General features: G+C 41.2%; 1 protein-coding gene and 1 long non-coding RNA gene across 2 annotated transcripts in view; one reads left to right on the top strand and one right to left on the bottom strand.

Moving 5' to 3' along the window:
- Positions 1-3,187, top strand: part of rtn4rl1a (reticulon 4 receptor-like 1a) — an 85,617-nt gene extending 82,430 nt beyond the window's left edge. Inside the window, exon 3 of the mRNA XM_079356512.1 lies at positions 1,070-3,187. Within this exon, the coding sequence (XP_079212638.1) occupies positions 1,070-1,963 (894 nt within the window). The 3' untranslated portion in view covers positions 1,964-3,187. The remainder of the gene's footprint in view (positions 1-1,069) is intronic.
- The window catches only part of LOC306832099, a 90,282-nt gene extending 75,050 nt beyond the window's left edge, over positions 1-15,232 (bottom strand). Inside the window, exon 1 of the long non-coding RNA XR_013780181.1 lies at positions 15,157-15,232. This is a non-coding gene — a long non-coding RNA (uncharacterized lncRNA). The remainder of the gene's footprint in view (positions 1-15,156) is intronic.
- Positions 15,233-20,337: the final 5,105 nt, after the last annotated feature.

Here is a 20,337-nt window from a genome sequence, read left to right as displayed (position 1 = left end):
ATATTCTATGGTGACCATTTGTCTGTCTTGTCAATGGCACTGTTGATATCAGAAACAAAGAACTTAAAGGGGACATATTATGAAAAATCCACTTCTACAGTGTTTTGAATGTTTATTTGGGTAACTTGAGAGTCTATCGCCCCACGACATTTGAAATAAATCCATCCTGTCCTTTAGTTTGTGGTTCACAACACTGAGAAAAATGCTCCCTTTCAAATTTTCTCAGTTTGTGACATCACAACTTGAATTCTGATTAAAAAAAAAAGATAAAATAAAAAATCCTCTCCCCTCCACTGGTATCTCCACCCCCAGCCTAGAGCGAAAGGTTTGCACGTCTGCCATTTTTTAGTCTTGCTCCAGAGGATTGATGTCTACTGAGGAGGACTCAGTGCATTTAAAGAGACACACACGCCAAATGGAGCGTTCTGAGAGAGCTGGTTTATACAGGGTCAAATGATACTGTGTCCTAAATGAATTACCACAGCCAGAGGAATTTATGTTCTTGTCCAGCAATGCAAAATGTAACAACGGTATGACTGAAGTAACCAACTGAAAAAAAATACCAACTTTGATGAAAGTGGAGAAGGGTGTGGGAAAAAAAGGGAAGTGTGACATTGGGCAGTGTGAGGCAGGACAGCATGACTCCATACAGTCGGCTTCCCCAACGCTCTGTGATTCAGTGATGTCTGTCACTGAGTTTGGCTGAGCCACTTTTGAACCAAAATGTGGCGACATTACATTATTTCAGACCCACTGTGATTGAATCTTTGGCTGATAACATTCAGCAGCTGGCGGGAGAGACGATCCCTGGCGCTCTGATCTTATAACTGAATTTGAGCAGGACACATTCTTGCACTTTCTCAGACTCTAAGGGATTCTGGAAGTTTCCATATTACAATGACCCAAAAAGTATTCAATCTTGAGTGTGAAATCTAAAGGATTAGACTCATGTAGACTGGTATGGGAGTTTACTGTGACTATACTTACACTGAGGCTGCACTGAAGATAGTTGCTGCAAATGCTGCGAGCCTTAGCCTTAACTTTGTCATCTTCCTATTCACTCTTACAGGACAACCAGTTGGAGTTCCTGGAGGACGACCTGTTCATTGACCTGCTTAACCTCAGTCATCTCTTCCTACATGGAAATCGACTATGGAGTCTACGCCAGAACACTTTTCGTGGTCTGGGGGTCTTAGACCGCCTTCTACTCCACCAGAATAAGATCCAGTGGGTGGACCGCCAGGCTTTCCATGACCTGAGACGCCTCACCACACTGTACTTGTTTAATAACTCCTTGACTGAGCTATCTGGTGCCAGCTTGACTCTACTGACAGCCCTGGAATATCTACGACTTAACGACAACCCGTGGGAGTGTGACTGTAAGGCCCTGTCTCTTTGGGATTGGCTGAGAAGGTTCAGAGGTTCCACGTCCTCGCTTGTGTGTGTGTCACCACCAGAGCTGCTAGGGAAGGACCTGAAAGCGCTGAAGAAAGAGGATCTGCCCAGTTGCTTGTCAGTTGAGGGTCATGGTGGACCAGGAAGGGAGATGGAGCACGGAGAGTCTTTGAACCATCTGAATCGTCACAGAAATCATCACAACCACCATCAACGGCCATATTTGCCCCACGGGGACCAGTACAGCCTGCCCTCGCCCTCGCCACTGCCACGGCCACCAAAGGGAGGCCGCAGAAACTGTACTCGCAGGGGGCGTAAGGCAAAGGGCGGGCTCAATGAGGTGCAGGTGCACCAGGTGGAAGGTGAGAAGGACTATTCACCAGAGGGAGGTAAATATGGCGTTTCTGGATCTGCGAGGAGGAAGAATAAGTGCATCCCCAGAACTTCTGTTCGCCCACCGAGTGGGGTCCAGAGAGCAAATAACAGAGCAGAGTCCATCTTTGCAGATTCTATTTCCTGTTTAACATCAACTCTGCTGCTATCGCTCATCTCGGTGATCCTACGCTGAGACGGGGAGTGGACACGTTTTTTTGCAGGTGACGCAGCCAATGGATTCCCTCTGCTGAACCGCTCTGCCCCCAGCTCTATAAATGAGGCACATGCAGAACCGCGTGTGTGCATGACTCTGTACAAAGAACATTATTAAATATCTACTGTCGAAGTATCCCTGTGGTATTGTGGCAGGAGTCTTTACGAGTCACATTAAAAGTACGGCAGTCAGGGAAATCAATTTAGCAAAGCCCATTTCTTTGATGATGTCACCAAGGGAAACAACAGGAAAAAAAAAAAACTTTACATCTGTCTCCATGGCACTGATAGCCTCATGAAATTGATTTACTTAAAAACTGTACAGCCACATAAAATAAGGAGCCAATGTTTTTTTTTTTTTTGAAATAATAGCAAGAAGAATACACAATACAAAAGCCAACAGTTCATGGCTCCATGTTTAGCCCTCTTCACACATCCATCTGTCACTCACGCTGAGACAGAGGCACAGTCATTCTTAACTGTCACACTAATCACTCAACAGCACCTTAAGATTCGAAATACTGCAGACACAAGTGGCAGTAACATGAGTCATTGCTTCAGCGGTAAAAACTCTAACACGATGTATCTTCAAAGTGGGTTTATTTTGACATGTCGCACAGTAAGGTGGACTCACTTGATGGCAGCACTCTGACAGACTGTGAAAAACACCACCGGAGATGTGACACATCTTTATACATACGTAACATAATGCTTTCATTATCATTGCCCTGAAAAGCCATTCAGAACTGACCTATCATCCTAAGAGCCGACTGGTCAGTTAAAAAGAGTGAGTGCGAACAAGATTTCTGTTTTTGTACGAGTGTGTGTCCACTTACAATAAACACTAAAGCCATGCGGGTAGAACGACACTAGATAGCAAGAGTGCCTAACAAGAGCCAGTGAGCCAAAAAGGACAACAACAAAACAAAACAAAAAAAAAGCCGGATGGTTTCATTCACTCGTCATCCTCGCAGGCTACAAAACAAAAACCCCGAACAAGCCTGAGAAAGTTCAACGGAAGGAGGCAGAGGAAAAGCTGAGGCCTTAGCCTTTGCTTTAAAGAACTTCTGACAAAAAAAAACTCTACGCAATTTTCTTTGCTATGCTGTGGTGGCTAAAAGGTAAAACATAGATCCTTCAAGTACAGAAGAGTCGATCCAAAAAGTCACAGGAGGGCTTTGAATGCTGTGCTGGAGAAGACAAATAAAGGTCCTAATAAGGGAGGAAAACAACATTGCACCACAACAACTTTGCAATACATCTCCTGCAATTGTCTAATCAGTTGCTGAACTGGATAACGAAAGCAGTTCACAATCTGTGACGATCATCACAGATAGGAAAAGGGGAAGGAAATGACAACCTGCTACTGGAGTTCTTATTTTTGTTCTTTTTGGTGGATTTAGTGTGCTCCAAACAGATGGACCGAACCACCTCTAAGCCCTAATGGGAGGGTTGGATTTTAATGCTGCTACGTCTGAGAAAATCATTTTTTTTTTTTTTTTTTTTTTTCAGTCATGGGATTCTTCGTCAGGAAATACAAAGGACGGAAAAGACTGCGGGGTAACAGAACCCTAATATGAACTGGAGTGGTTCAAGCACACGCCCCCTAACACAGCCCAATCACCTTCACAGTGCTCCTCTCTCACTGCAACCATATTGACCCCTCTTAAGTACAGGGCTTTCAAACCCCAGAGCAGAGCAAACAACATGTTGTGAATGTTCTGATCTTTGACCCGGACTATTCTAGTAAGTCACTCTCGCTCGATTGCAAATCCTGTCCAGGTGGAAACCAGTAAAGTTTTACAAAGCCATCCTGATACCTTAACTAGTGATGCTAAAAGTCTCTCCAAGTCGTAAAGCATTACAATTATACAAGTTCTATTTCGGGGCTGCTCTTGTGTGCAAAAGGATGACTAAGCTAAAAAGATAAACGCCTGACAGAAAGCACAACAATTATTCATCTGGTTTGCTGTCAACCCTACAAATGTGCAGTTTGGAGAGGAATCAAAGAGCAGGGACCACTTTTGTACCCTGCATGTTTGTGTTTCCTGCTGAGCCACATCTTTTCCTGTCTATCTAAATGTCGGGGATGAACAGAAGCCGGTCACTGGCGTCGTTCTCATGAAATGTAGGATTAGAGACCCCTACTGGTGAACTTGTTTGTGCTGCTGTGAATCCAGAGGTGATGTAAATTGTGTCTGTTTAGTCCCGTGAGGATGATTTTTTATATATACTCAACAAAAATATAAACGCAACACTTTTGTTTTTGCTCCCATTTGTCATGAGATGGACTCAAAGATCTAAAATTCATTCCAGATACACAATATTACCATTTCTCTCAAACATTGTTCACAAATCTGTCTAAATGTGTGATAGTGAGCACTTTTGCTTTGCTGAGACAATCCATCCCACCTCACAGGTGTGCCACATCAAGATGCTCATCAGACACCATGATTAGTGCACAGGTGTACCTTATACTGCCCACAATAAAAGGCCACTCTGAAATGTGCAGTTTTGTCTCACAGCAAAATGCCACAGATGGCGCAAGCATTGAGGGAGCGTGCAATTGGCATGCTGACAGCAGGAATGTCAACCAGATCTGTTGCTCGGGCATTGAATGTTCATTTCTCCACCATAAGCCGTCTCCAAAGGCGTTTCAGAGAATATGGCAGTACATCCAACCGGCCTCACAACCGCAGACCACGTGTAACCACACCAGCCCAGGACCTCCACATCCAGCAGGTTCACCTCCAAGATCGTCTGAGACCAGCTACTCAGACAGCTGCTGAAACAATTGGTTTGCATAACCAAAGAATTTCTGCACAAACTGTCAGAAACCGTCTCAGGGAAGCTCAACTGCATGCTCGTCGTCCTCATCGGGGTCTTAACCTGACTCCAGATCGTCGCCGTAACAGACTTGAGTGGGCAAATGCTCACATTCGATGGCGTCTGGCACGTTGGAGAGGTGTTCTCTTCACGGATGAATCTCGGTTTACATTGTTCAGGGCAGATGGCAGACAGCGTGTGTGGCGTCGTGTGGGTGAGCGCTTTGCTGATGTCAATGTTGTGGATCGAGTGGCCCATGGTGGTGGTGGGGTTATGGTATGGGCAGGCATCTGTTATGGACGAAGAACACAGGTGCATTTTATTGATGGCATTTTGAATGCACAGAGATACCGTGATGAGATCCTGAGGCCCATTGTTGTGCCATACATCCATGAACATCACCTCATGTTTCAGCAAGATAATGCACGGCCCCATGTTGCAAGGATCTGTACACAATTCTTGGAAGCTGAAAATGTCCCAGTTCTTGCATGGCCAGCATACTCACCGGACATGTCACCCATTGAGCATGTTTGGGATGTGCTTGACCGGCGTATACGACAGCGCGTACCAGTTCCCACTAATATCCAGCAACTTCGCACAGCCATTGAAGAGGAGTGGACCAACATTCCACAGGCCACAATTGACAATCTGATAAACTCTATGCGAAGAAGATGTGTTGCACTGCATGAGGCAAATGGTGGTCACACCAGATACTGACTGGTTCTGAGTCCCCAGACCCTCAATAAAGCAAAAACTGCACATTTCAGGGTGGCCTTTTATTGTGGACAGTCTAAGGTACACCTATGCACTAATCATGGTGTCTGATGAGCATCTTGATGTGGCACACCTGTGAGGTGGGATGGATTGTCTCAGCAAAGCAAAAGTGCTCACTATCACACATTTAGACAGATTTATGAACAATGTTTGAGAGAAATGGTAATATTGTGTATCTGGAATGAATTTTAGATCTTTGAGTCCATCTCATGACAAATGGGAGCAAAAACAAAAGTGTTGCGTTTATATTTTTGTTGAGTGTATATAAATATATATATTAAAAAAAAGATAGGAAAAAAAAAAAGAAACGTTTCATTGTGTCTCTGTAGTTCCCTTCAGAAAATAAACAGGGAGCTTAGGGATGGAACTTAATTTTTTATTTAATGTGATCATTATCATTATTTAATACTTTTTCAGTTCTGCCTTTTTTTTTTGGTTTTGCTGACTCATTCAAGATAAGCCGTACACTGCGCTGGCCCCGTCCTGCACCTCCTCTATTCTTTTCTATCCTCACATTCATCCCGTCTTTTTCCTCCCTCTTTCACCCAGCCCTGCTCTTTCAGTCCGTCTTACCTATTCTTCTTCTCCTTCGTCTCAATCTTCGCCGTCCTTTCCTCCACTCTTATCTCCTTATTCTTTCCGCTCCTCTCTTCGTTTGTGCAACCCAAATGTTTTGTATGTGGTTATCGAACAATGCCAGACTCAAAAGCTGTTTATAAATAACATTAAACAGAAAGTGTCCTCAAACGGATGAGGTGGTCTGTCTGTTTGCTTCCCTCTTGTGAGCGCATATGCACATCTGTGCGTTTTGTGTATGTTATGTGTGTGAATGGCTAAGAGACAGAGCTCAAAAAAAGGAGCCCCGAGGCCTCGTGATTAAAGTAATGATGAAAAGTAAAATAAAAAATAAAATAAAAATGGTAATGGAATAAGGAAGCAAATTCATCTATTACTGGGAGAGAAACATCCAAATGAAACCAGCGTATATTCTGGACTCCTTCATGTCCTAGTTTAACTTGTGCACTCAGCAGACTGGTATGAAATATACATCAGAATGACTGTAAGCACGCACACACACACACACGCACACTCACACACGCACACACACCTGTCGAGCTGCGTTAGCGGTGAGGGAGAGAGGGAGGTGTCTCGTGTCAGGTCAAGGTAAGGTCAAATAGAGCACTGGCCTATGCCAGGTCTACTTTGTTCGTTTGCACAGCGTTCACGGTAACGCATGTGAACACTGTGGCGGCGCTGAAATGCTCGATTTGTGTTTGCGTGTTAGATGTGTGGAGCCAGTCCGCCGGTTTACAAAGGATGCCCATTGTCAAGCCACCGTCAGGCAGATGCAGCCTGACATCTGGCCAAGGCAGGGGAAGAGGTGTGCCTCTGAGAGACTGTATCGCTGCTCTGTTTGTAAAACTAAGCTGACAATTGGGAGAAAGAGAGAGACAGTGAGAAAGAAAGAGAGAGAGAAAGAGTAGTCAGGATTTAAAGGCAGGGGTTTAAGATATCTACCACAGAGGTCCATGAAGCAGTTATCAGTACCAAAACAGACCAGCAGCCAGGGGACAGGGAGGGGCAATAATAATATGGCCAGCCAATCACAGCATGTGTTCTATGCAAATCCTTTGTATTCAGTTCTCATGTATCAACCTATGAAGAGACACAAGATGTGATGAAGAGCAGTGTACACCAGACACACGAGCTGTGGTAAAATGTTAACTGTGATGCAGTTTCCAGAAGAGGCCATCGGAAATGCACATTTCATGATTGAGAGACTGAAAACGTAGATAATGTTTACGTTAAAAAAAACAAAAAAAAACAATCGAGAAAGAGCAGTGCTGTTGAACATTGACAGCTAAGTGAGCGGATGGATAGAAGAAAGAAGTGAGGAGAGGACGACTGAGGAGAGCGCAGAATGAAAGAAACACAGAGAGAATCATAAATAAAGCCCGAGTCTCGTGAAAGAAGTCGAGGAATGAAGAAAAGAAGTGATGAAGGGGAAAAAGATGTTAAAAGGGTGACAGATGTATTCAAGTGATCAGTTAATGATACACGTTTCGAAAAACAGGAGGTGAGGAAAGGATAAAAGGCAAAGAAGAATGAGATCCAGGGATGACTTGACAGGAGAGGAGTGAGAGGAGGAGATTAAAAAGGCCATCGGAAGCGAAAACAAAGTGAAGATGTAAAAATCGTGTTGAGGATGCTCCAAAGTACGTGAGGACAGGTGTTAAAGAAGAACACAAGGCAGCGAGGAAAGAGCTGAGGAAAAGGGGTATGGACGGGGAGAGAGGGAGAAGTCCTCCATAGAGACCCATGTATACAGGCTTCGTGATCAAACAGAAGAACAGCTCATCCACTAGTTCAGTCCCTAAGCTGAGGATCTGAAATAGCCGCATGTGAATATTTATATATGCCTGTGTTCCCTTCCAAAGGCAAAGAGGCCAAGCAAAATTGATTTCTCTGTGTGAATCCCTGAAGAGTTAAGACTCAGCAAAAGAAAAAACTGAAGAGAGCTAGGAAGATTTATATTTTAAAAAAAAAAGAAGAAGACATGAAGCACGGCGCGAGAAATAAAAGAAAACAGTGACAGATTTTGTGAAACAAGCGGAAAACGGAGAAATGAGACACCTTCAGTGAAATGCAAATGTTTCACACACGCATATTGTTCTTCACTGCGTCCTTTTCTCAGGAGGATCGCGAGCAAAATATCCCCACAATGTGATTGGATTTTGGTTCCTATCGCCAGCCGAGCGCGTCGCATCTATCACGCGCCAGCTCACGTGCCTTACAGTAGCTACCTTCCTGCAAGCGCCATTTAACACCCGCCGCCTCGTCGCTGCCGTAACTCCATCAGGCTTCATTACGCTCATCATCATCATCAGGCATATATCTGATTCTAATTAGGAAGAAGGTCAAAGTATGGAACCGCAATGGAGCCAAAGAGGACGTGCAGCGGTGAAACCAGAGGCCTGCACTCTGCTTGATCTGGATTTGATTGGTCTGCTTCAAGTCAAAATTCATCCAATTAATTCATACTTATTCTTTCTCAGAATACACTCCACCATGCTGGGAGGCTTTGTTGAGTTATGTCTACACATACTTGTCAACGGGTATCAAAGGTTCATGTGCATTTGAACTAAAAAGGGAACCCAGTACAGGTATTTTTAATGTTTCAGCAGCAGAGGCTAACATAAGGAAATCTTAGAAGTGGCTTCTGAACACGCAGTTTATGTCTTCATCGTCTGCTGTGCATGCATTTTAAATCAAGTGTGTCGATGTGTTTTCATCAGTTCGAGAGTCTTGCTGCAGCTTTATTAAATGTTTCATCAGTCTGGATTAATGTTTTAAATAAAGTGAAGCCTCTCTGGCTGCACTGTGCTCCCACACAAACAATATTTGTGTTTCTAACTGCATCTTTAATGAACCCTCCCTCGACCAAACAGTCCTGAAAGAGATGTCAAAAGTAATTCAAACACATCTGAATGAAAGTGACAGTTTTCAAACACAGGCATAATTGTCAACATGCTGGTTCTACTCTGGGAGCAGGATAGTATGACACACGGGGATATAACAGTGATGGGACTCAGAAAGCAGCAAGAGTTGTCCTTATTGTCATTCAAAACAATGGTGAAAGAGAACACGTCAACATATTTGTACATTTGTCAAGTATGATTAAATCAGTTCTATAAAAGGGCATACTTACAGGAACAAATGTTTCTAAAATATCCAGCTTGTCATTGCATCGAAACAATACTGTAAGCAGTCAACACAATACAAGTCTAATTCATGGAAGCAGTCCAGTGCCTTGAGGAGAAGGTTCCAAATCTTGACTGGTTTCTCATATTGATCTGCCTGATTAGAACACTAAATGGTTAAACGCTAGCATTAGCATTACAAGCGTGTTTAACTATCCATCCATCAATGGATCCATCAATCCAGAATCATTTTCGAATCTAACATCTATTCTGAATTGATATCTGAATCTATAACTTTTGGAACAATTTCTTCAAAGAGAAAATTCAAGAATATTACCGCTACAGACTATTTCAAACCTTGAATTTTGTATGCAAATATTTTAGAATCAAAATCATGTGGAATTGTGAGACAACCAGACTCCCAGCTCTAGTACTTACCACATGTACCACAGACCTCCGTCATATCTTGAACAAAAAAAACCCAAAAACATACACTTTCAAAATTGGACGTTTCTATTTCTGTCCCCACCTAAAAGATGTCTCATCTCATAATAGGCAATCTTATGGACTAAAGTGTCCACAGGCAAAATCACAAAAGCCGGACAATTTTCAGGTGTGAACGTGTGAATGGAAATGTGTTTCGTAAATGTCAGCGAGGGTGCACTCTCCAAAAAGATTACCGCCTCAGGCACAGTTTTAAAATAACCTGCAAAAACCTAAAGTTTTTAATAACACATCCAACACACCATTGACTCAACCTTCATTTCTCAGCCTTTTACGTAAGATAGATGTATGAAATACTTACTTTGGGTTTTATTGAAAACGATTGCTAACAAGTAAATGTAGACAAAAATATGCTTCCTTTTAGCTGAACAAATTGACAGTAGTAGGGTAATACCTTTGTACATCATAGGTTGAAGACAAAGTGTATTTTATCAATGCTGTAGAAGAAATCTAGGGACGATCTTGCCGGAGTAAGATCCGCACAGACTCTTTACACTCCCTGTACAAAGACGATCGCCCTGCAGTGTTTCTCTTTAGAGAGTTTGTCAGTCATGCTCCGATGTGGCTCCCTCAGTTACTGTTGGTTGAGGAGCAATTCTTGCTGTCACTAGGATAACAAGTTCCCGAGCCAGGTCCTCCAGCCACTCTTTGAAGCCACTCTGCACTGTACTTGGCTGTCAATTTTTTTTTTTACGCTAAGAATCCCAGCAGGGATGTATACATTGTAGCATCCGTCAGCTCAGAGGAAGAAGCTCCCACTCCATCATGTCTTTGAGCAACGCCGAAATGAATCACATCCAACCATCTTGATTCAGCGAATCCACATCTTTTAACGTGTTATTTGCAAGTCAAAAAGGAATACTGTCTGGCATTACAAACCTCAATGTAGTACCACAATTGCTTCCTGCTCTTCACTTCCCTTCACTGAGCCATTCTCTGTACACTCATGGTAAGTAGATAGCATCCTCGTATGTTTGTCACTTATTTCTTTTTAGCATTAAATCAATTAGCATAAATCATGTTTCTCCCTCTTAGCCTTTTCTGATTTTAAATATTCTTTTCTAAATTATACCTTTGCTGTTTTCTTGGCTTTTCATGTTGCTTACTTGTCTGTTCTTTATTCAAAATTTTGATTTGACATCCAGAAATGACTGTAAGCATGGCTTAAAACAACCCTGTCTTAAAAAACGTTGGAAAAATCTTCCTGTGTTAAAACTCCAGTGTGGTAGACATGCTCATGCATTCCCGGGTATTGACTTCCTCCAGACACTGTATAAGAGCAGGGACTTCCTGCAGCCATAATTACTCTTACTGTAGCGTGTTCAACCCCTAACCTCTCCCTCAGGTTCCCTCTGGACTCTTCCAGCACTTCTTGGAGTTAACTTTTTCTCTTGGCTTGTGCTGTACTTGCCACCTACTGGCTGACTGGAATGAAGCAGGTACACAGCAAAATATCACCAATAACTAAAAAACAGCTTTTAACTTTTAACTTCATTATGGCTGTCTTTATAATGCGTTGGTGACTTATGATACTACTGACAAAGATAAACCGACAAGTTTTGGTTTCTCTTCATCATAAAGAAGCAACTTTTTTTTTTTTTTTTAAGATTTATTTTTGGCCTTTATTGCCTTTATTGATAGTGAGAGGAAAGTGGATAGAGTCTGAAACAGGGAGAGAGCAGGGAGAGACATGCGGGAAATGGGCCATAGGCCGGACGCGAACCCGGGCCGCCCGCGCGAGGAGCAAAACCTCGCTATATTTCAAGTCGATGTGCTGCTGCTTTCAAATAAAGCCGCGGTGCCCAATCCTGGTCCTCGAGGGCCACTATCCTGCATGTTTTAGATGTCTCCCTCTTCCAACACACCTGATTCAAATGATCAGGATCGTTATCAGGCTTCTGCAGAGCTTGATGATGAGATAATCATTTGAATCAAGTGTGTTGGAAGAGGGAGACCTCTAAAACATGCAGGATAGTGGCCCTCGAGGACCAGGATTGGACACCCCTGAAATAAAGTGACTTAAAAACTGCAGAAAACATGACACACAAATCATATTAAAAATGACCTGTACGAACTATAGCACTATTTATACTCTGACTGTCATCATATTGTATATGGTTTGCATGCTTAAACTCTGGTTGAAAAAGGAAATAATTGATCTGATATATTACAGCAAACTTCAATCAATCAATCAATCAATAATCCTTGTTACAGAGTTTATGCAGGGAGGGCACTGGTCTGCTGCGACTCGTATGACACTTCTTTCTTCCCTAACATCAGGAGTCATACCTCCCCATCATGAAAGATCATGAGATGGTGTGCTTGTAAGAGGTTTACCTGAACAATCAACAATGACCTTGGTGCAGCTGTGTTTGTACACGTTTGTTTATCTGATTTTTAGACATCTACATAAAATACTTGACTGCATTAGAATCCATAAGTTCTCTAATCAAGTTATACATTGATAGGACATCCGTATAGTCCTGCATAGCGACACATTTTAAGGTCAAGGTGTAGGAAGAAAAGCATCATCCTGGGAGAAAAAGAATTCCAAAAAGTTGTGAAGTGTTTTGAATGTTTTTCCTCACTCGCTCAGCTCCTCCCTCTTCAAACCTTCCCTGAGAAGTCAGAAAAGACTTTTACTTTATTTTCCTCTACTTTTCCTCTTAAAAAAAGAGCTTGAAAAAGTAAGAAACATCACCCGAGCTCCCCCACTAATGGGGCCCTATCTATTATTTCTGAGTGCACTGCTGTGCTGGGTGGTTTGAAACAATTCCTAGACGAGCAAGCATCTCACTTTTAGTCCTCCATCTGTCATTTAGACGCTGTCCTAGCTTAATTCCTACACCATAAAACCCTCTTTATGATAAATTATTTTCAGCTTATTTGGGAGTGAGTCTCTCTATAAGGATTGTTGACATGGACAAAAAAATGGATATAGTCTCAGTGACCTCACCCATTGGTTATTGGAGGGGAGGTTTGAAGTGCATGACTTGCATACATTGTCTTATTTTAAAGGTATAGAGGTAGACTTGTATGACAAAGTTTACATTACATGCCAATATTTAATTAAAAAAAATGACTGAGCCTATTTTATATATGTTGTCATTGAGTCAGAGATATCTGTATTTTTATAGTTGCAACGGACAGTGCCTTGCTGGCAGAAGCCATGACAAGACTCACAATGTTAATCGTTGCCGAGGAAACACCGAGTGTTACGCCAAAGACCGCGTCAAATCTTGCGACTTTCCAAATCCTCTTAGTGACTTCTTCTGGTGTTGTGGAGACTCTGATGTGAAAGCATGTATCGCTCTGCAGTTACTGTACTCAAAGAGCGGCCCCTTCCCCGACCCAAAGCGCTCACAGGTGGTTGGTCTCGCAGTAGCCTCACGCAGTAGTCTTAGCTGCCGTCCGAGCAGAGAGGACGCCCACTCATGCCACTCCGCCTACAAATTTCAAATGAATCGCCTGCTTCTGAAAGCTGATGTGTGCTGATAAAAACGTCATTGTTTATTAAACTTGGATATCACTCCCATGATTCCCCGCAAGCCTTTGTTACTGTTTCTATTGAGAGCCTCCTAGTGGTGGATTTTACATACTGCTAGACATGCTAGACAGTCAAAGACTACTCATGCAAATAAAAAATGATATCTGACCTTATTGTTATCAAGAAGTTCAGCAGAGATCACACAGTAATGAAAAGCACACACAACAGGGTGTGACAGCAGACATTACAGAGAGGTAATGTGGATATTTCCCACAAGAATAACATCAAACCAGTGCAGAAAATGAAGGATTTAGTCCTCTGATACCGAACAATCTAAATCTAACAGTCCACCTTGTTTTGCAGCAGCAGGATCAGACACATAAACTGCACTGCACTTAGATTATTCTCGTACAAATCACAGATGAATGGCTGGGACCAGGCCAAGATAAGCTGCAGATGGCCATCAGTAAACAATCCCGAGGTAAAGACTGAGAACAGGTGCAGCAGGAGCCAGAGCAGTACAAGCCACAGAATATGGAGCAATCAAAATGGAACGATGATATAAAGAACAGACCCGTAGGCTGTCACTTTCATTTGTAAGGCTGTGTTAAAGTATTTTATTAATGTTTAGTTGAGGAGGAACATTTTAATAACACTGCCTGCTTGATGTTTTTTTCAATGCCATACAGTGATTATCTGAATTTGTTATGTGCAAGATAAGATTTTTTTTTAGGGATGCCCCGATGTATCAACTGAACATCTGTATCGGCCAATGATGAATCTGTTTTCAGACTATCTTTAAAAAAATGTGGCATGCGCTGAATGTCAGTAGCTGATGTGTGTGCCACTCCGCATCAATTCAGAGCTATACCAAACTGCTGATAAAGAGAATTGGTTTTTCATTGTGAAGAAAAAGTCTCCTGTGGTCACTGAGTAAAAGACATGATGTGTCCACATGCCTGCTATAGACAAACAGGCCAGCAGGAAAGCATGAGTTCACATATAGCAGTGAGTTCTTTGTATTATTTACACACAAAATGTTGTTTTGGCATTTAGACAAACATTTCAGTATATTCAGTTAGTAGCATGTTAAACCTAATATATCTTGGTAAATCCAAACTCACACAATCATAGTGGATTTAGGTCTATTTTCAGTAGCTGGCCTAAGTGAATTGCTTTAAATGTTTCTTTAAACATATTTAGATAAATCCTAGAATTAAATTAGTTTCATAAAAAAGTAAATAATTTAACAAATAAAACCACATTTGATATATTGCTGTAGCTTAGCTTGTTCAATTTCTCTTGTGGAGTTACTAGTAGCTTAGCGCACACTTAACAGACAGCTTGCCTATCACTGAAAACAGAAAAAAACATTATCTGAATCAGCTAAAGTGTTATTTTATATACTGGCATGGCTATCTGCTCTGATTTTCACAATTGGTGCATTTCAAACAATTGCATGACATCGTCCCAAGTTTGAATCATCTGAAAGGAAACCAAGATGACAACACAAGCAGCAGTTAATATGGGAAGGATGTGTTGAAAAACTGGTTAAATCCATATTTTTAATAACACTTAAACAACGGTGTGAAATCATTATTATGGAACAGCTACAAAAAGGCGCTTACAAGAACAACGGTCATAGAGCAGACACAAAAATGTTAAGCCAATACAATCAGCCACTATATCTTATTCTTTTTTAAGAATATCCAACAACCAGTCTGCAACTAGCTTAAGTTAACATACAGAAACAACAAAGCACAGTTCATGGACAAAGATTTATAGAAACAAACAGCAAACATATTGCAGAGCACACCAAAAAAAGGAGTAATCAGACATCCCAGATGTCTATGTTTGCAGGCATAAGCATAGCAAACTTACCGTTGTAAGCCAAATCAGCATTGCTTTAGGCTTCCAGTTGGTTACAGTCAGAGTGGACCCACACAGGTATTTTCCTGCAAAGAAAATAAAACATCCTGAAGCAAAGGGTAGTACAATGGTCAGGTTATTTGTCTTTATAACAAGCTAAGAGCAGGTGTTAAATCAAATGATAGACTAAGCATGACTGGTTTAATCTGGACCGCCAACTAAAAAGTTATTTCTAAAATTTGGATGTAAGACAAAAATTACAATTTCAACTAAACAACTGTCAAAATTATCTTTAACAACAACCTGCATGTTATCTGTCGCTGTTAAGTTTTATCAGCTGGAGCTAAAATTAATCAGATATGGCCTAGTTAAACCGTAGCCTCCTCCCAGGCAGGGGTGCTGCCAGAAATTCTGGGCCCTGTGGAAACAAAAATTTCAAGGCCCCCTACATTTTTTACAGATAAAATTTAACCCAATAAACATGCCTGTATACTTTGAAAGAGATGTACTCGGCACATTGCATTGTTAAAATGCATAAAGGTGAGTATAAAGCCTACAAAAACAAGAAAAAACTACAAAAATGTGTACTTGTTCACATAAAAGGGAGAATATATTGGTTTTATCAGCCCATTTAGTTTTCTTAATATAACATATGAAAATATCTATTTTGTAAACTAATTATAGCCAATTTAAGTTACATTTTATTTATTATTAATTGTCCTCTAGGCTCTAGGGCAGTTCATTCATATTAAAGATGTTAAGTTTGAATGACAGCATCATAGCAGCAGCACTGTCACTTCACAGAACACAGAGTTGTTGTTTCATTCCGCAAACTGATTTTGCAACTTCATTTTATAATTTTTGAAGCGCGGGGATTACTTTTTGTTTTGAAAAGTTATCATGTGGAGAACACCGTCGATAGGTCGTGTTTTGGGGCTTTAATCTTCGTGACAAGAAGTTTAGCGAGGACGTCACGTGGGTGTGCGGCGGCTGAATCTGTGTCTACAAGACGTGATAACCCGGAGACAACAGGGGTGTTATTATTGCTGGATGTAAATCATAAGTCAATAACTATTTTACAGTAAGCTAGTAAGATAAGAGCAGGTCATGTGGCAACAAAAATAAGCAAGTCTGAAAGTTCTGGAATGCAGGAATAGAGCAGGCTGCCTTTCTTTTTACTTTTTCTCTTTCCGTTTTTGATGCCCTGACTTTTGATGTGACATGCCTGCGTGTGTCAGCCATAGACTGTGTCAGCTCTTTCGGACATCAAAGGTGGGATGAAACATTGTGAGGGGGAGGGGTGTGACTGAAACAGTAAATACATCATATTGTTTGTTAAATATTAAATCTATGGTCAAAATGGACAAAATACAAATTGAGTGCAAGAGGGGTCCTAGAAAATTGAATGTATGTATTAAAAAAAATGTAAAAAAACAACGTAGTCAAAGATATTATAATTAAAAGAAGAGGTACCACTCCATCATTTGTTTGTCCTTGGACATCATGACCTTCAATATGCCTTCAGTACTTACAGATGATTGTTATTTGTGTGCGATTTAAAAACTTAGTGGTGAGTCTTCACATCATAAACGATGTAGACTGGAGTTAGTGGTAGCTTCACGTGCTCCCAGACAACAACAAGAAGTACCGTCGCGTCATCGCTGAGATTGGCTGCTGGATTATTGTGAAATCAGAGGAATCTGAAATACATGTCGTTGTCACCAAAAAAGTCTTGTCACCTTAACAGATGTAGGTCCAATAGGGATGTGAAATGGGTAGAATTCTGTAAACTGATGTTTGTTTAAACAGCTCAGCTCTATCAGCTCAATAACACAGAAATGTAAAAGTTGCATCAAATAAATATTAATACTAATACGACAACCAATAATAATTATTATTTTTTATCATTATTATAATGCTTGGCCACCCAAGGGAAGGTGGCTGTAATGCAACCAAAATGGATGACCGAATAAGCTTTTGCCAAACCAGTGAGGAGAGCACAGCAGTAAGATAAGAAACAACAAGGAGAATAGCCTAAACATTAAAATACAGAAAGCAATGTAACAATAGTGATATCACAAATTATGTGCCAAACTTTTATTGTGCCGTTGAAAGAATTATAGTATAGTGAGGGTCCGGATAAAGTAGTGAGCTTATTATTGCAGTTGTTGGTACTTTATTTACAGAGAATTTATAAGAATAAGAGATGTCGTGGTTATTGCTGTAGCCTCACAACAAAAAGGTTGAGAGTTTGAATCCCCTCAGCCAGGGCCTTTATTCTAAACTATGGAAATAAATGGATAAATGCTGCATTGTGGCACATTCGTGTTGAGATCAGCACAGTCACTTTCACATCTCTGGATTTACAGCCCTCTGTTTGGAGCTTGCTTCTTTTGGCTTCTCCACCTTAGAGTATGAACAGGACAATGTTGAGTTTCACTATAGTGTAATGGAAAATATATATACTGAGAAAATTACTACAGAGTATGAAGATGGTTTGGTTGTCAGCACGATTGCCTCACAATAAAAAGGTTGTTGGTTTAAAGCTGCCGGCTCGTCATCTTGGGCTTCTGTTTCAAGCTGTTGTCCACCAGAGGGACCTTTAAAGTTTTTGCCACTTGAGAATGTTAAAAAAAAACCCTTAAGTCCTTAAGGTTCAACAGTGGACACAACACAACCCTGCCCTATCATGCGCTCTGTTCAAACCACTTACATGATTGACTGTTTGGTGGGACGTGTGAGACCGAAATGTATTGAACTTTCTAATTACTGAGAAAATGGGCTGCTTGTGAGTTGAAACCGAGTGAAAGTTTGGATTTCCAGCCAGTGTGGCAGCTCTGGCACAGCTGCTAACAGTGCAGAGTTGAAAGTATCTCAAAGAGCAATAGGCCAATGTACAAAAGGGCCAATCGGGTCTCAGAGCACACAATACTAAGATTGTCCTTCTTAAAGTCAAGAATGACTTTGGTCTGTCTGCGGACGTCGGATGATGTTCAGCACTAATCCTCTTAGCCCGGGGGGCAGGTTTCAACTCTGAACTGCTCCATTTTGATCGGCTGCTGTAGAAATTTGCTGTAAGGTTATGTCGGGCCAAAATGTGTTTTCATGCACATTCTACGTCACTTTTCTGCAGCGGCCTTTGAAACTATGATTTCATCCTGTAGACTATCAGGTGGTTGACTTAATACATTTGGGGCATTTTATATAATCTTCTCTAGCTCATTAGAGACATACAGTACCTTGATATCTACATCTAATACCTACTGTATAAATGCCTGCACAGTACAAGAAAGCATTTGTTTTGTTCAAATTCATTCAACACAGAAAGTCCCACAGATGTATGTTTCTCGGGCAGTTAAAACTTGGGTAAGAGACACAAAGAGTATAAGGATGTGGTTGGACCCTGTGTTGTTAAGAGGGAGGAAATGGAGCAGTCCTCAGGAGTAGTAGTTGATATGCTCAGGAATGCTTTCAATTAAGGGTTTCTCTCTTTCCCTTATTAATTAAAGCCTAAGCATTTGGAAAATTAAAACCGCATTGAGTGAGGGAGCGAGCGAGAGAACAATGACTAAAGTGTAGGTGGTTTGTGCCTTGAGCTTTTTGTGTGTGTATGGGGTGCACATTTTAAGTGTGTGCTTAATGGCAGGGAAAACCGTCAGGGTGGAGGAAGAAAGCATGGTGGGAGCAGGACTAAGAAAATAAACGAGAAACAAAAGAGCTTCTTGTCATTATTATCCCTTTCTTTTCCTCCTCTTCATAACCTCACCCTGTTCATCTGACTGGTGCTGCACATTTCCTGATCCATCATAGTTTAATCTGTTTTTATGAGCCTGCGTAGGACGTGTGCGAGCCGAGCACCTTAAAGTGTGTGTGTGTGTTTGTGTAGTAAGGGGCTGGTTACGACAAATAATGCAATGTTCATGTGGTTATCATCAATTCAAAGGCACGCGACAGCTCAGAGGGTCTTTAGAGAATGTAGCAACTCCACACAGCAGGAATACTTCTGCAGACGTGTCACCATGGTATTTTTTGATAAATCCTTTGTAGGAATGGTTGCCACGGTATTTATCGTCATTTGTTTGATGGGCATTTTTCTTGTTTAGTGGAAGAAAACGTGTTTTAACTGGTGGATGTACTGACGATTCACAGAACTGTTTGAGAAGATAATTGCTGGATTCCACAATTAAAGACAAAAAAAAGACAAAATACAGCAACATTAGTTCCCAAGTACCACTATCACGTTATTAGAGCTGCTTCTCTACCTTTTGTTTTCCTTCATTCAAGAAGGTAAAAGTTGTATAATGATTACAGCACATACAGATAACCCGAATCCAGAACAAGTACTAGTATTTTACCCAAAGTGTTTCTAAATTGTTTGCTTATCTCTATGCAACAAAATGTTTCCCAACACATCCACAATAAAAGGTATTCACGGACAGGTAGCTAAACTCACAGCTCAGCTGCAAAAAGGTTTTTAAAGAGCCTAACAATCCTTTACCGTTACTGCTGCAAGTCATTAACAAAACATCTGCCTTCTAATGTATTTGTTGAGATGACACAGCAACAGACTACAGCTCAACAGTAGAGAGAAAAAAGGTGAGAATCAATTAAACACAGGATGGACCGTTGTCACAATTTTCATACAACATTTTTAGCAGTGCACGGTGCGTACAGGATTACTGCTGGCGATGCCGTTGCTCTTGTGAAACTCATTTTGACCACATGACTTTTTTTTTTCTTGACCTTGGAATGAGTATGCGTGATAGAAATAATCTCTGCTCACAGCCCACTTGAGTTGAGATTATTTTGAGCGTTGAATGATGTATTTATGGAGCAAGTGGATCTTGACTTTCTTTGTGAGATTGTTTTGTTGTCACGCTGTCACATGAACTGCTTTTGTTAAAGTGATTTATAGTGAAAGACTCTGACGTATCCTCAAACAAAAGGCTATTATGATCCAGTGTCACAAAGACGGTTCCTGCTGCTGATCTACAATGATACAAGTGCTCTGAATGGGAGAGGAACCTGTTTTTTTTTTTTTACCCTTTTCCGTCCACTTAGTAGTTTCAAGTTCAGTTGACGTTTTGAAGTTTTAAGAACATCATTGATACATGTCTGTTAATTTCAGATTCTTTGAGGAATAACTTGGATTAAGACAAGATTCACTGACAGGCTTTTTATGCCTTTATTAGA

This window comes from Symphodus melops, assembly GCF_947650265.1.
Source record: "Symphodus melops genome assembly, chromosome: 11".
Classification (NCBI taxonomy): domain Eukaryota; kingdom Metazoa; phylum Chordata; class Actinopteri; order Labriformes; family Labridae; genus Symphodus; species Symphodus melops.
The sequence above is the reverse complement of the archived record's forward strand: the minus strand, read 5'-3'. Positions and strand labels throughout refer to the sequence as shown.